Here is a 14865-nt window from a genome sequence, read left to right on the forward strand (position 1 = left end):
GCCGGTGAAGTTGTTTTTGGAGGCTCAATTAGCATGTGGAATGCTTTCTTGGTTACACCTCAAGCTAGTTTTAAGTTAAACCATTTAGAATGAAGGAGTGTCAGTCCCTGGGAAACTTCCAGAGCCAGGGGAGGGGCAGTGATAGGGGCAAGAGGAGCCCCCCACCCCCAAAATGCTCAGAATCTGTTGCTCTAGAACACACCGTTGGTAGAAGGGACCTTTCACTGCCCCTGCCCTTGCTTACAAGTGGGCTGGCCATGAGATTCTCCCTGGGGAGAAACGTCGGTGTGTGGTCTGTCTGGTCCCAGCACCCCAAGAAAGGTTTACCTGGAGAGGAGTCTTCAATGAAGGAGGCGATTTCCAGCCCAGGTACAAGGATGTGGAGGGGAGGCCCCCTACCTCTATCTGGCATGGAGGGTAGAAGGGAGACTTCATTGCCAGAAGATGGTGTAACAGGGTCCTGGGCTCAGAGGACACTCCAGGCGGGCGCCCCCCTCCCCCTGGGCCCCTATCTCTGGCTAGAAGGCGTGGGAGTGGCTCTGGGGCAGAAAGGGGAGAGTGGGCAGGGCCTGTGGTGACATGGGCACAGTTGTCCTCTGCGGAGGGTGGCCAGCCTGGAGCCCCTGTGCCGAGCCCAGTGGCACAGAACTACACCACTTTAAATTCACTGTTCACATGTCCCCCCCCAGTCTCCAGGCTGGAATGAGAGGCACCCAAATCTGAGGACATGTTAATGTTTCAGTGTCACGTAAAAAAGTCATAAACCTGTTTAGGTAGGACGGACAGAGCTGAAGACCGTTCCCTAGCAAGCTGGTTGCTCATGCAGGATTGAACTTGCAGACCTTTCCCCTTTATCCTGGGGGTGTGGAGCTTTAGAAACTCAGGGTGTGCGTGTGCGTGCACGCCTGTGTTTTGTGGCTTTTGATTCCTATTTGTTATATTCGTGGTGTTTAATTCTTCGTTTTTAGGGCAGGCAGCAGGGACCCCCCCCCTCCCCAGAAGGATGTCGGGAGCCTGCCCTCCACACCTGCCTGGGACGCTGCCCTGTTGGGATTCCTGTCACTTCCTTATTTGCTTCAGCGTCCATTAGGCCCACTTCCTTGTTGCGTGTTCCCTTAAACATGTTCTGGTTACGATTACACATTGAGTCTTTTTTTCAAAGTAAGACTTGGAATTAGCTTCACAGGTTCAGGTGAAAGTCCTGTTGAAGTTTGAGGCTGTGTGAGCTTTGCGGTTTCTCAGGGTCACCAGCCCAGCACCGTCCGCCCTCCCTGGGTTGCTGTGGAGTCTTGTGATGTTTTGCTAGAGAACATGATGTTTCTGGTAGATAATCTCTTGTCACATTAAGGAATTGGCCTCCATTCATGGCTGTGCTGTCGTTTTTATGGTGAGTGGATAGTGAATTCTGTGGTGTTCCATTTGGCACTTCTTGTGGCCATGGTGGTCTTTGTGTTTAAACAGACCCCCAGTGGGGCGCCTGGCAGATGTCCCCATGTGCCTCGGTTACACTCCAGCTAGGTGGGATGTGTTACTAAAAGCACTTCGAGCTTGGATTTGCGGACGTTTGTGTGGTCGTGTTCCTGTGTCCCCCAGGAGCCTGGGCCTGTGCTTTGCTGTGCTTGGTCCCAGTGCTGGTCTGCTGGCCACTGAAGGGGCAGGGGTCTCAGAGCACCTGCCCTGGCCTTTGCCACCCTCCTGGGATGCTCGGCTCTCGGGGAAGAGGCATCTGGTTTGAGGAGATGCTCAGTAAGTTGTTGATCCTCTTATTGGCAGGAGGGAAAGCACTGACTTGTCCCTCGTAAGTCCTAATAATCCGGAGCCCTGAGGGCTTGCTCCGCACACGAGGAGCTGGCGAGTGGAGCTGTCCTTGTCCACTTGAGCTCTGCTCTTTGGGGCGAGGGGAGCAGCCTCGCTCCCCAGGGGCCCTCTGGGGCTCTCTTAGGGGCTGTGGCTGGGGGCAGCATGGGTGTCCCTGACTTTGGGCCACGCAGGAGGGTGGGCTTTTCAGAGCTTGCCCTGGGCAGCCGAGGGGTTTGGGGTGGGTGACCCTGGCCTAGCACTGTAGGCTTGTCGAGCGGCTCTTGCCTCTGGGAAGCCTTCCTCGGTGCTTCTCCCCACTAGGTGAATAGTTGCAGTTTCTGGAAACTCCCCTCTTGAAAATGCCTGTTGGGGTCACCACGTATGACTCCCCTTTCACATGTGCTTCCTGGGGCTCGGTGTGGGGTTCCCCTCCTGGCCTGCCCTGTGCCTGGAGGTCACTGCCCTTCTGTGGGGTGACGGGCGGCCACAGTGTTCCGAAGGACCCAGCTCGTGGAGTCAGGGCTCCTGTACCTGCCACGTGCAGGTCGCTGGCTGGTGGCGCCTCTGGCTGTGGACCTGCCGGGCGCTGTGTCAGGAAGGCGGCGTGTCGCAGCCTTTGAGGTGTGATTCCTCGTGTGGCTGTCCGTTCCAGCGGGATGGGCTCAGGTCTGGTCAGCCCCCAGCCGCTGTTCTGTCCCAGCTTTTCAGTGAGAGCCTGACAGAGCAAATGCACAAAATCCGTGAGCGCGGAGTCCGCGCGTCTTTTGTGTACAACGGGCCCTGGGCCCACCCGCTGTCTCCCTGGGTAAGAGCTGAGCTGGCGTTGCCCACCGGCCACACTGGAAATACTGCATTTGAATACATACTTTATTAGCAACTGTGAAATAAAAACATTTCTAGGTGAAAATCAAATCCCCAGAGGCTTTGAGATGCCTGGGAGGCTCCGTCACTTAAATGTCTGCCTTTTGATTTTGGCTCAGGTCATGGTCTCAGGATCCTGGGATCGAGCCCCGTGTTGGGCTCCTTGCTTAGCGAGGAGTCTGCCTGAGACTCTCTCTTCCTCTGCTGCGCCCCCACTTGCACCCGCGTCCTCTCACGTGAATAAATAAATCTTAACAAAACAATTCCCAAGGCCGTGCCCCCGTCCCTCATCCTCCAGCACCCTGTGTTCCTCTCAGCCGCGCTGGCCCCCGGCCTACCCCGGTGCCCCCTTCCCAGTGGCTGCGCCGGACCTCCGTGCAGAGCCTTCTGGGAGCCCCATGATGTCAACTCCTGTATGTGGGGATCCACTTTCTCCCTCCTGGTGCGTTTCAGGGGGAACTTGGGGAGCACAGGAGAGCATGACCCTGCTGCTCAGTGGCTCACTGTTTACATCGTTTTCCCCTCGCCCGCTGACTGCGCAGCCTGCGCCCCGCACAGGCCCCCGAGCCAGCGTCCCTTTTCAGAAAGAGAAGAAGCCTCAGCGCCTGCAGCTCAGTCTTGGCATCCCGCGATCAGGGTGCCGACCTGCCTCCCGGCTTCCCAGGGCGAACGTAGGTGCCACCTGCCGGCCCTGCTCGGGAAGGAAGCTGGTTGCCTGTGTGCTTGTCCCTTGCTCTCTGCTCCTCTCGCTTAACCCATTGTCCCTCCCCCCCCCCCCCCCCCCCCCAACCCAAGCCCCAAAGCTGGCCGAGCAGAAGCGCAAGGCAGAGCGGAGACGGAGGGCCACGGTGGTGGTGGGGGACCTGCAGCCCCTGAGAGATGCCCTCCCTGAGCTGCTGGAGCTGGAGGCTGGCAGTCGGCAGCCACGTGCCAGAGGGTGAGTGTCTGTCTGTGGCTGCCTTGGGAATGCGAGGCCAGGAAAGGGCCGGCTCTTCCAGAGCGGCAGCTGCTGACCTGTGTCCGGAGCCTGGGGAGGAACCAGCAGGGGAGGGGACGGGGGGAGGCAAAGCCTGCAGAGGTGCCCGACCTCCTTGTTGATGCAGAAACCCTTGCTTCCGTGGTCCAAGCCTTGAGGTAGGCAGGTGGTGTGCTGACTCTCTCGCCGGGGCCTCTGCAGGCAGATGGCCTGTCCAGCATGTTGACGAGGGGCACCTGTCGGCCTTCTCCAGCGTGGGCCTCGGAGCAGCTTAGCCGGGAGGGCTGCGGTGTGGTGGGTCCTTCCAGCCACTGGGCTTCACCCCCCAGGGACACAGCCTGCCACCATACCTGCTGCCTTCGGCACCCTCTCCCAGAAGTACACGTTCTTGTAGCGCTTCCTGCCTCCCTGGAACATGGGTGCTCCAGAGAAGCCAGTCCCTCTGCTGTCCCTCTCTGTGTTCCTTCATCAGCTTGGAGGTTGGGGGTGTCCAGCGATGTGCTCAGGGCCACTTGGCTGCAGACCCAGAACATCCCAGGCCAGCTCCCGGAATGGGAGCACCCAGAGCCTTTGGTCCGGACAAAGAATCGAGGAGTGGCCTTCACAGTTGAGATTGGTGATCGAGCCAGAGCCTGAGAGGCAAATTCCCCCTCTGATTCTTGATAAAAAAATGTGACCCCAGTCAAGTGTCCTTCCCCTGCTTTCAGTTTTTTCTTTTTTCTTTTCTTTTCTTTTCTTTTTTAAAGATTTTGTTTATCTGACGGAGAGAGAGATACAGCGAGAGGGAACACAAGCAGGGGGAGCGGCAGAGGGAGAAGCAGGCTTCCCGCGGAGCAGGGAGCCTGACGCGGGGCTCGATCCCAGGACCCTGGGACCATGACCTGAGCCGAAGGCGGACACTTAACGACTGAGCCGCCCAGGCGCCCCGCTTTCAGTTTTCTCATCTGAAAAATGTGCTCAGGGCTCCCAGGGGGGGGAATTGCTGCGTAAACACCCAGTTGGCAGCCCGAGGAGGAATGTGTGTGGCCCTGGGCGGCCTGGGCTGCTGAGCTGGGCTGTAGCTGAGGTTGCTTCCGGCTCTCTGGGTGTGGGAAGGTCCCCAGCTGGTCTCCTAGCTGAGCCTCCTGTTGGATGGGGGTCACCGTCCCTCCTCAAGTGCGTCTGGCACTGGGGAGCTGTTTGTTTGAATAAATGTTATTTTAGAACAGTTTTAGATTTACAGAAAATGATGAGAGGATACTGAGAGTTCCCACGTCCCTCACATCCAGCTCCCTCTGTCAGCATAGTGCACTGGGGGCCCTTAAGGAGTCAGTGTGGATATGTAAATAGTAGTGATTGAATAAAGCCCATGGGTTATTCAGATTTCCTCAGTTTCCCCTAACATCCCTCTTCTGTCCCAGGATCCCGTCCAGGACACCATGTGACACTGGTCATGTCCCTTTACACCTCTTGGCCGTGACAGTTTCTCTGATGACCCTGACCGTTGGGAGGAGGGCCCGTCAGGCGTTTGGGGGGATGCTCCTCATTTTGAGGAGGGCCAGTCAGGCGTTTGGGGGATGCCCCTTGTTGGGAGGAGGGCCCGTCAGGCGTTTGGGGGATGCCCCTTGTTGGGAGGAGGGCCCGTCAGGCGTTTGGGGGATGCTCCTTGTTGGGAGGAGGGCCCATCAGGCGTTTGGGGGATGCCCCTTGTTGGGAGGAGGGCCAGTCAGGCGTTTGGGGGGATGCTCCTCGTTGGGAGGAGGGCCAGTCAGGCGTTTGGGGTGTTGCCCCTCGTTGGGATTAGCATGATGTGGTTTCTCATGAGTGGACTGGGGTCAGGGGTTGTCGGGGGGAAGACCACACAGGGAGGTGTCCGTCTCATCCCATCCGGCCCAGGTGCCTGCCGTCAACATGACTTGTCACTGCTCATGTTGGCCGTGGTCACCCGGCAGAGGTGTGTCTCCCCGGTGTCCCCACCCCACGTGGCTCCTTCCCTTTCCTGCTCTGTCCCCTGGGGAAGGGAGTCGCCACGCTCAGCCCACACCTAAGGAGTGGGGAGGTGCGCTGTGCTCCCCGAGGACGGAGCGGCTGTGCAGACACTGGGATTCTCCTTCGGAGGAGGAGATAAGTACCGTTTCCGTGTCAGCGCATGAGTGACTCATTTATGGATGTCCGAATGGACTCGTGGATATTTATTTTATACTGTGGCTATAATCCAACAGGACTTCACTCTGTTGCAGGGACTGGTCCAGCTCTGGCCACCGGGAGCCCCTTCAGGTGGCTTCTGCGCTGGAGGGGGTCACACCAGGGGCTGACACTTGAAAGCATGCAGACGGTACAGATGGCTCTGCTGATCAGTGTGTGTTGTGCCCCCCTCCTCTAGGCGTGGGGGGCAGGGTTCCACACAGGGCAGAGCACCAGTTCGGCTCCACCCCACCGCCCCCCCCCCGGGCCAGAGCCGCTCCTGCTGCAGCACCTTCCCCAGCAGCCCCCCTCCTGGGGTTGGGGTAGGACAGGATGTGCTGTGGGGTTGGCCTTGTGGCCCTGGACACCCAGGTCTGAGTGCGAGGGTCCCCAGTCACCTACTGGGACACCGTGACCAAGGCCCTGGACCCTTCTCCAAGCTCGTCCCACATCCGTGATGTGACCTCACTGGGCGGTGGTTGCAGAGAGCCATCGGAGCACACCTTCCCGTGCTGTGTCCCAAGCCATCTGGGTGGGCACGACACAGCACGAGTTGTACGCACAGTGATGCTGCTCGTTAGTGAAAGGTTAGATTCTCTAGGAACTTGGTCCTTTGGGCAAAAGAGTGTCAGGCGAAGATCACCTTGTCCTTTCTGATGAGCTTTGTGCAGCTGAGCCACCAGGCTAGCCATCCCTTGGACCCCATGTGGTCCTGGTGACCTTGGCCACGTCTTGAGGCTGCTGCCATGGATACTCGGAGAGCCCCTGGGCGGCAGCCAGGGTCGGGGTGCTTCCTGCCGGCTCAGCCCTCCCGGATCTTACAGGCCAGCAGGTGCTGCTGGAGAGTGGGCTGAGAATAGCACCGTGGACCCCATTGGGCCGCCCTGGGTGGACTTCGGGGCTTCGCCCACCGGGGCTGTGGGTTTGGACAAGAGTCCGTATTGTTTGGGGTTTCTTACACCCACTTGGTTTCCTAGGCCCCTGGGGTGGGACATGCCACGTGGGCTCAGTCCCATCAGCAGGCAAGTGGGAGGGCTGGGCCCCACCGCCTGCAGGAGAGCAACAAAGCTGGGAGTTACCTGGGTGCACCTGCGCACTCACTTTCCCCTTGGACTGCAGGCCCGCTAATGCAAGTTTGCCAGGAAAACATTTGTCTGTTTGACGGGGAAACTGAGGCTTCAGGGTACAGCGGTTTTCCCAAGGTTCATCCCTGGTCGGTTGGTGTCCAGAGCCACTCCCTCCAGGGCTGGTGGGGCTGGGGTCATGTTGGTGGTACTTAAGCAGCAGGCAGGCTGTGGGCTCTGAGCAGCACATCGTTCCTGGCCGGAGGTCTCAGCCCACCATTGACCCCGCTCTGTCTGAAGCCAGCACCAAGTGAGTCTCTGCCTTCCAGGGGCTCTCCACCTGAGAGACTTGAAGTCAAAGCCTGGGCCTGTCTAGACGGAGGTGACAGGACTGAGGGGTTGGCTCTGCTCACCCAGACAGCCTGCCTTTGTCCACAGGACGGGAGCCTCCCCCTGGAAGCTGCTTACCAGGTCCTAGGCATGCCCTGAGGCTCCGTGCACGCCCTGGCTGCCCACCGTGCTGGGGGGTTTAAGCCACTAGAGACTGCACCTGGCCCCTGGGCACTGAGGGGACTCCCAGATGCGTCTACACGGGCACCGCTATCAGAGCTGGAGGGCCATGAGTGGCCTCAGTGGATTTTACCTTTTTATTTTTATTTTTTTATCTTTTTTTTTTTTTTTTTTTTAAGAGAGGGGAAGAGAGAGGGAATCCCCAGCAGACTTCCTGCAGAGTGCGGAGTCCGACGTGGGGCTCGATCTCACGACCCTGAGATCATGACCTGAGCTGAAATCAAGAGTTAGATGATGCTTAACTGACTGAGCCGCCCAGGCGCCCCAATTTTACGTTTTTATAAGTGGGGGTGCTGGGGTGTTGGGGGGTGGGGGTTGGATCGGATCCAGGGCTTAGGCTCCCTGACCTGCCGGCGCAGTGTCCTGGGCATGCCAGTCAGTTCTGCGAGGGGCCTGCTCCGGGGTGAACATGGGGGGTCAGCAGCGAGAGGAGCAGAGCTGCAGTGGGAACCGTCTGGGACGCATGAGACAGGTCTTTCATTCATATTTTAACAGAAACCATGAATAAAGGATGAGGTCTCCTGGTTTGGAGGCTAAATTTAGGTGTTGGCCTGGGGCTCTGGTTTTCTCACCCTTCCTGCTGCTGGCTGTGTAGACGCGCATGCCTCCGGGTGACAGCTCCCCAGGCTACCGTGGGGGCCCACAGGGGCACCTGTGCTGACTTGCTTCTCTGTCCCTCACAGGGTGAGCAGCAGGCCCCGCCCCGCCGAGTTGAGCCGCATGAGCGCCGCGCAGAGGCTCCAGCTCCTGTGAGTAAGGCCCTGCCACCAAAATGAGGCTCCAGTGCACCCACCTCCTTCCCTCCCACCTCACCCCAGTACCGTCCAGCCTCTGGCCGAGCGCCCCCGGCCCTGGCCCACTCAGGCCCACGGACAGCTTGGCCAGTGGTGCCTCTTATTGGCATGAAGGAGCCGGTTTGTAACTGGGCCGGGGAGCCCCTTTGCCCAGGCAGCGAGGGGAGCAGAAGCTGCCAGAACAAGACATGCTGGCTCTTTTGGGATCACCCTGGGAGCCCAGAGCCCACTGCCCTCCCAGGCATCTTGGGTGTGGACCCCTGGCTTGGGCAGTTGGTCCAGGGGTTCAGTCTCCCTGTCAGCAGCCGGGGAAGCCAGGCACCTCGCGGTTCAGCCTTGCCCCGTCACGCACACACAAAAAATGGCAGAGCACCAGTTCGGCTCCATCCCACCGCCCCCCGGGCCAGGGCCGCCCCTTCTGCAGCACCTTCCCCAGCACCGTGCCGCAGGTGCCACGGCGGCCCTGCCCGCACGTGTCCTGGACCGCCATTCCGAGCTTTCAGTGCACGGGTGTCCTCCCTCAGAGGCGCCTCGCCAAGGCACCTGCAAACGTCCAGCTGGCCCCTGTGCTTCTGAGATGCGGCATGAGTGCCGGCTCTCCCAGGGGCTGGCTGGGCTTAAGAGACCCACGTGCAGAGAGTGGCAGCCACCACTGTGGACTGGGGGCTCAGGTCCTCCCCCGGGAGGAAGCCCTCCAGCTCCCATCAGAGGCAGCCACTGCCCCCTCTGTCGCTGGGGCACCCCATTGTGGGCAAGGCTGGTCTCGGGCCCGTGGGGCCGCAGTGCTCGGTTTTGGCTCGCTGGAGGGAGGGCGCCTCTTGTGTAAGCCCACATGTCTGCAGGCCACGTGTCTACCTCCCCACGTGTGTCCGCTTCTTCCTGCTTTGAATAGCAGCTCCACATCAGAGTTGGGGATGGGGGGCCCAGAGCCCACTTCCTGGGGGAAGGCAGGGGTGCTAGTCCCCCAGACCCACGCTCCAGAGCCTGCGTGTGATCGTGAGGGCAGCCAGTCCCTTCCTGCCCAAAGCGCCTGTTAGCTCTCATAGCCCCCCTCATCCCCCTTGGGCCTGACCCAGCAAGGCCGCTCCTGAGCCCCCTCCCTGCCCTGCTGCCTTCCTCATCCCCCCCATACTGCCCCCGCCCACTGCCCTCTGGTGACCCTTAGGCCCCAGGTGCTCTGCCCTGTGTAACCCCTGCCTACCCACTCCAGTGTCTCGCCCTCCCTGAGGTGCCCAGGGATGGGGTGGCCGGGCTGGGGCAGTGCTGATGCTCATCTCCACCCCTCCCTGCACAGGGTTGTGGGGTTTGCTGACCTGCGCTGATCTCCTCTCTTTCAGGGAGGAAGAAAGGGCTCGGTTTCGGGAGCTGCTGGCTAGTCCAGCCTACAGGGCCAGCCCCTTGCTGGCCATCGGGCAGCAGCTGGCCCAGCAAATGCAGCTGGACGGCGGCAGCCGGCTCTGATCTCTGATGCAGCCTGGAGACGTGCTGTGAGCTCCAGGGATCCACCCCTTGCTGTCCTTGCCGTGAGCCTGGCAGGAGAGCCCACCATGAGAATGAATGAAGGCACGATCTCGGGCGTTGGGATGGGGGCAGTTCCTCTGGGCCCCCCCACGGCTCCCTGGGCTTCCTTCCAGACTGCTCTTGGGTTTCTCTGGGCGGGCCACCCAGGAGGCTGCCCACGCTCCCTCGGCACGAGCCACTACCCAGCAGGCTCTGGGGGTCCCCAGCTCCCCTGCAGCCCCAAGATGCAGTCGTGGTGGGTTCTGTGGGCGCTTGCTGCCCTCCCGGTTCCCAGGGGCTCCTGTCTGCCCTTCTTGGGCCGTGGTCCCTGAGCTCCTCCCTGGCCTGCTCCCCACGGTGTCTCCCTTTGGCTCCGAGCCCAGGTTGCTCCCCACCTGCCCTTGTGATTGAGGTGAGCTGGGCTTGCCGGAGTCCAGCAGTCTGGACACTGGGAGCAGGCCTGGTCCCGCCCTAGAGCGACACAGCCGACCCGGGAGCAAGGTGGCTGTTGACTGTTAGAAGCCTGGGGTCTGGGGGCCAGACTGCGGGAATAGACTTCACACCTAAGGGCCTGGGCTTGCCTGGGGAGTGGGAGTTGGGAGTGTGTGCTGTGTGGGGACTCACTGCCCATGTCCTGCGGGGTCAGTGGTGGTGGATGTGTGGCCCGGAGGCCTGGGCACCCACGGCAGCAGCTCTGGACCCAGTGAGCGCCCTGTCACTCTTGGGGCCGGGGCCAGGATACCCAGCACCCCTTCACAGGCTGTGGTGTGGGGGTGGGCACCAGCGCATCCAGGCGCCAGGCACTCTAGGCTTTGTGGCTGAACCAGCGTGAGCTCCAGTTATGTCCCTGACCTCTGGTGCCCTGGTCGGCATGCTCGCGACTCACGGACACCCAAGCAGCGTCTACCAAGGCTATCCGGCCATGGGTGGCTGAAGGGATCTGAGCCCATGCCCCGCCCCCATTGGGCTTCCTGGGCCTCTTCTCTGCACAAGAGCACACAGTGTGGGCGCCTCCCAGGAATGGGACATGGAAAGGGACAGATGTGACCACTGAGGCTGTAGGTGGGAGCCTGAGTCCCCTGGGCCGGAGGTAAGCACGGCCGTCTCGCCAGGACTGCCACCCCTTAAGTGACGGTGCACTGTTGTCCTCAGTACAGAAACCAGTTCTTGGTAAGGGAGATGAGTTGTTTATAAAGTGGTATTTGTGACAAACTCATTTGTGCAATAAATAAGTGCTGGGAGAAACAGAGTGGGGTACAGGTTGCCCGGAAGGTGATGCAGGCACCTTGATGTTTCTCCGTCATGTTTTTCCGAATGTCTGAGTTTGGTGACACTGACTGCAAGGCTGGTACGTGTCGTCTGAAGGGAAAATGTACTTCTTGGCCTCCAGCAACTCCAGTGTGGCCCCGGCCGGGCCACCTCGGCTCCCCTTGTGCCCTGGCTGCCCGGGAGCGTGTGTGCCATGGGAAAGGGAGGGGCCGCACGGACAGGGGGCGGGCTGCTCTTGAGGGGGTGAGGCACGTGGGCTGTGCCGACCACTGGCCTCAGAACTCACCCCAGGAAGATCACCAGAGAAGCCTCGAACGTGTGGGGACCTCAGCCCCAGAGCAGAGTGCCGGGTCCCAGTGACAGGTTACAGGAGAGTCCCCCTGGGTGTCCCCTGGCTGTGGCCAGATGCCTACCGCCGAGCAGGCATGTGTGTGGTTTCTGATGTGTGTGCCGTGGGCACGACTGCCGTGGTGGCAGGTGTAAGTGGTGAAGTGGAACAGTTCATGGTGTTTGTGCCTCTTAAACCCTGTGCGCTCCTGCTGTGCAGGGGTGCGTGGGTCTGTGTCTCTGGCACCTGCCCATAGGGTCCTGCCTGCCCTGCCCGCAGGCTCACCTCTGAAGGTCCCCTGGCTCCCGGCCAGAAATCTTCAAGACCCCTTTTTAAAAGTACTCCAGCAACCCACCTGGATCCTCCTTCCCCATGAAACACCCCTCTCCTCTGCCCTTCTAGAGCCCCTGGTTGGTAGGTATGCTGTCCCCTTCTTTCGGTGGACGTGTGCATCGGTTGTCAGCTGCTGTGGTACCTGTGTAACCGACGTCCCCCAGACGTGCAGCCATGTGTTCTTCCCACGAGCCTGGGCCAGGCCGGACTCCTGCCTGAGGCACCCACTGAATTTGTTTCTTGGGGAACAGACTAGCAGATGGGGTGACTTCAGCCCCTGGGAATGCACTCTCCCGTGGAGCCTGGTCATGCCGGCAGGCCCACGCCGTCTCCGGAGGCCTCCAGACGGGGGCAGAGACGGGCAGTCCTGTTTGTCAGCTCCTCTCGTGCCCCCGGCTGGTGGCTGCATCACTCCTGTCCGTCGCTCTGCCTCCTGTGAGTCCCTGGGTCAGGGCCCGCCCTCCTGCAGGATGACCTCCCCTGAACTAATTCCTTTGCAAAGATCCTATTTCCAGAATGGTTGCATTCTGAGGTTCCACGTAGATGTGAATCTTGGGCGATGCCCTGGGTCTGGGGGGAGATCGGGGCAGCAGGATTCTCGGAAGCTCCCAGGTGAACCGAAGATGCACATCCAGAGTTGGCTACCGCTCGCCAAATGGGGCGGGGAGGAGGTGAACTTGCCTACAGGGCAAAGCGCTGGGTGTTGGGAGGCTTCATGGGGTGCGACGTTGACACGGGCCAAGGACTGGAAGGCGTGGGGCAGTCGTGGACGGCAGAGCACTGCCCTGGGGCTTTGGGTGGGGGGCTGGGGTCCCCTCGTGACAAGGGCCTCCTGCTGCCCCACCCCTTCTGTGCTCCCCCAGACGGCACCCCAGCCATTCTCTCTGGCATGTCTGCCCTTGTCCTGCCCGGTGTTAATATGTTCTCCGAGCTGGCTTGCTTCCCCCAGGACGGAAACGATGGAGGGCAGGGTGTGCTTTGCGCTGCTGGGGGGTCAGCAGCCCCACGTGGCAGTAAATGAATGAACCAGAGGCAGGAAGCAGTGGCCTGCGTGGGCCCAGGTGACCAAGCTCAGGGCCCTGCTGGGGTGGCCTTGTGTCTGCACGCGGTGTCCAGTGGGGAGAGGGTTCCTGGGGGCGCGGACTCAGGCGCCTGGAGGGGAGGAAGGAATCGGTATGAATGCACGGCCCTCGGGATCCGTTCTGGTTCTGGGTGTGTCTGCAAGCCGCAGGCCTCTGAGGCAGGCCAGCAGGGCTGGGCTGATGATGGCTCACCCCGTCTGTATGGAGCTTTGTCAAGAGGGGCCTGGGTCTGGTGCCGGGCGGATGGTGACGCGTGAGCCTGATGCAGCCCCACAGCCTCAGCGTGCCGGCCTTCACGTGGACTCGGGCTCCCCTGCTGCTTCAGAGACTGTCCTGGGCAAAGACGGGCGTCAGTGCCGGGCAGCCGCAGCTGGGTGGTGAGTCAGGCACAGGCAGCTGTGCCTCTCAGGGTTCCGTGTTGCTTGGAAGTCAGGTGTTGTGCGAACTGCTCTTGGAATGCTCTTCATGCAGCGATCACACGGGTCCGTGACCGCTGCTTGGGCTGAGATGTTGGAGCCCAGCCCCTGCCTGGCCCCAGTGGGTTCTGGGCCACCACCCCGTGACCTGGGTTCCAGGGTGCTGCTATCAGTGCATGTCTCCAGGCTATCGGGAGAGCCAGCCGGCTCCTGGAGATAGCAAGACGCCAGCCTTCCGGGCCTTTCTCTGATGTCCCGTTCCCGGGCCAGCTAGTCCCCTGCTTCTGGACCTGAGACCCTCGGCCTGCGCGGACAACCTCATTTTGGAAGTCAAACAGACTCAATAAACTGCATTTTCTTCTAAAGGTGTTAAAATAACATGGGTTACAGTGATAATTACAGACGTGTTCTGGATGTTGGCTTGTGTTTCTTAAGGCTTTGTTAAGATTGGGAAATGTTATTTTTCAGATTGTGGGGAGAAAATCAGTGATTACTTGTGTCTTTGAATTCACATGTCCTCTGGTGCCACAGAGGCTGCAGGGCCGTGGAGTCTGTGGGGCCTCCTGCTAGGCTGAAGCCTTTTCCCTTCCTGTTCTGGTCTCTGCTGGCAGAAGAGGGGACCTGGGGGCTGGGCCCACTGAGCCCTGGCTGGGACTTTCTCTGCAGAGGGGAACCCAAGAGCCTGGAGAGGGGAGACCCCCCCCCCCGGGCTGGGGCTGGAGCTGGGGTATCCGGTGCTTTTCCTGCTGAGGCTGAGGTCCTCAGGAATGCAGAGCTTCCAGGCACCCTGGGACCCCCATGTATGCCCTTAACCTCCGCCCTCTGCAGGTTCAGGTCAGTGCCTGAAGCCACAGCACAGGGTTGGGGCGCCCTTCTCCCTGCTTCGGTGCCCAGGGTTCTTGCACAGCGGTAATTATTCCAGTCTCCTAAGTTGGGAGCAGATTCTAATTACATCACGGTGTGTAATTAGAGAATCTATCCTGGTCAGCCCTCGGGCTCTGGGCGCCTGTGTGAACAGCCTTCCCTCTGCCTCCTGCAGATGCACGCCCCTGGGTCTGATGGACCTGGCCCTGGCTGGCCGACCCACGTCGCCCCACCCAACAGGCTAATGTGCCCCATCCCTTGGCCTGCCACCTGGCAGGGTGCACCCCCCCATTCCCAGCCAGCCTTTCTGCCCCAGTCTGTAGCTGATCCTCACGCACACCCAGCACACACTGGGAAAGCTCGTTCTGGTGGGTCAGGCAGGCACAGCTGTCCGCTGCCCGTAAGCTCGGTGGGTGCCCTGGGCCCCACCAGGAGGTCTCTAGGGGAGGGGACAGTGGCAAGTGTGACTGAGGAAGATGTCAGCTCCTGCCGGCGGGATTCATGTCCCAGACTGGTGGTGGAGGCCCTGGGTGGGTGGGGGACAGGCACACGAGAGGTTGGCTTGGGGCTGACCCAGCGTTACTGCAGAGCACCCTGGGGATGCCATCTGGTGGGCCTGAGAGGAGAGGGGTGCGCTGGTCATGTGCTAGTTCGCTATAGTGCTTCTGACTGAAAGCAGAAGTCGTGGGAGCTGATTATGTTGAAACGGGGTGGGTTGCCCCTCCCAGAATGAGAGCCTGGATGCAAGTTGCTGTCAGCAGCCCAGGCTCTTATTCCTCCTGTTGCTAAAGCAGCTGCTAGCACCCCAGCCATCACGTCCACATTCCAGGCGGGAAAAGGGGGAG

At 60.5% G+C, this 14865-nt stretch overlaps 1 protein-coding gene across 1 annotated transcript in view; it reads left to right on the top strand.

Annotated features, from left to right (window-relative positions):
• Positions 1-13534, top strand: part of SLX9 (SLX9 ribosome biogenesis factor) — a 36591-nt gene extending 23057 nt beyond the window's left edge. Inside the window, exons 4-7 of the mRNA XM_073888905.1 lie at positions 877-885; positions 3457-3598; positions 8118-8183; positions 9566-13534. Of these exons, the coding sequence (XP_073745006.1) occupies positions 877-885; positions 3457-3598; positions 8118-8183; positions 9566-9689 (341 nt within the window). The 3' untranslated portion in view covers positions 9690-13534. The remainder of the gene's footprint in view (positions 1-876; positions 886-3456; positions 3599-8117; positions 8184-9565) is intronic.
• The last annotated feature ends 1331 nt before the right edge of the window (positions 13535-14865 follow it).

Source organism: Callorhinus ursinus, unplaced genomic scaffold (assembly GCF_003265705.2).
Source record: "Callorhinus ursinus isolate GAN/ISIS: 27379988/994484 unplaced genomic scaffold, GSC_fseal_2.0 scaffold98, whole genome shotgun sequence".
NCBI lineage: Eukaryota > Metazoa > Chordata > Mammalia > Carnivora > Otariidae > Callorhinus > Callorhinus ursinus.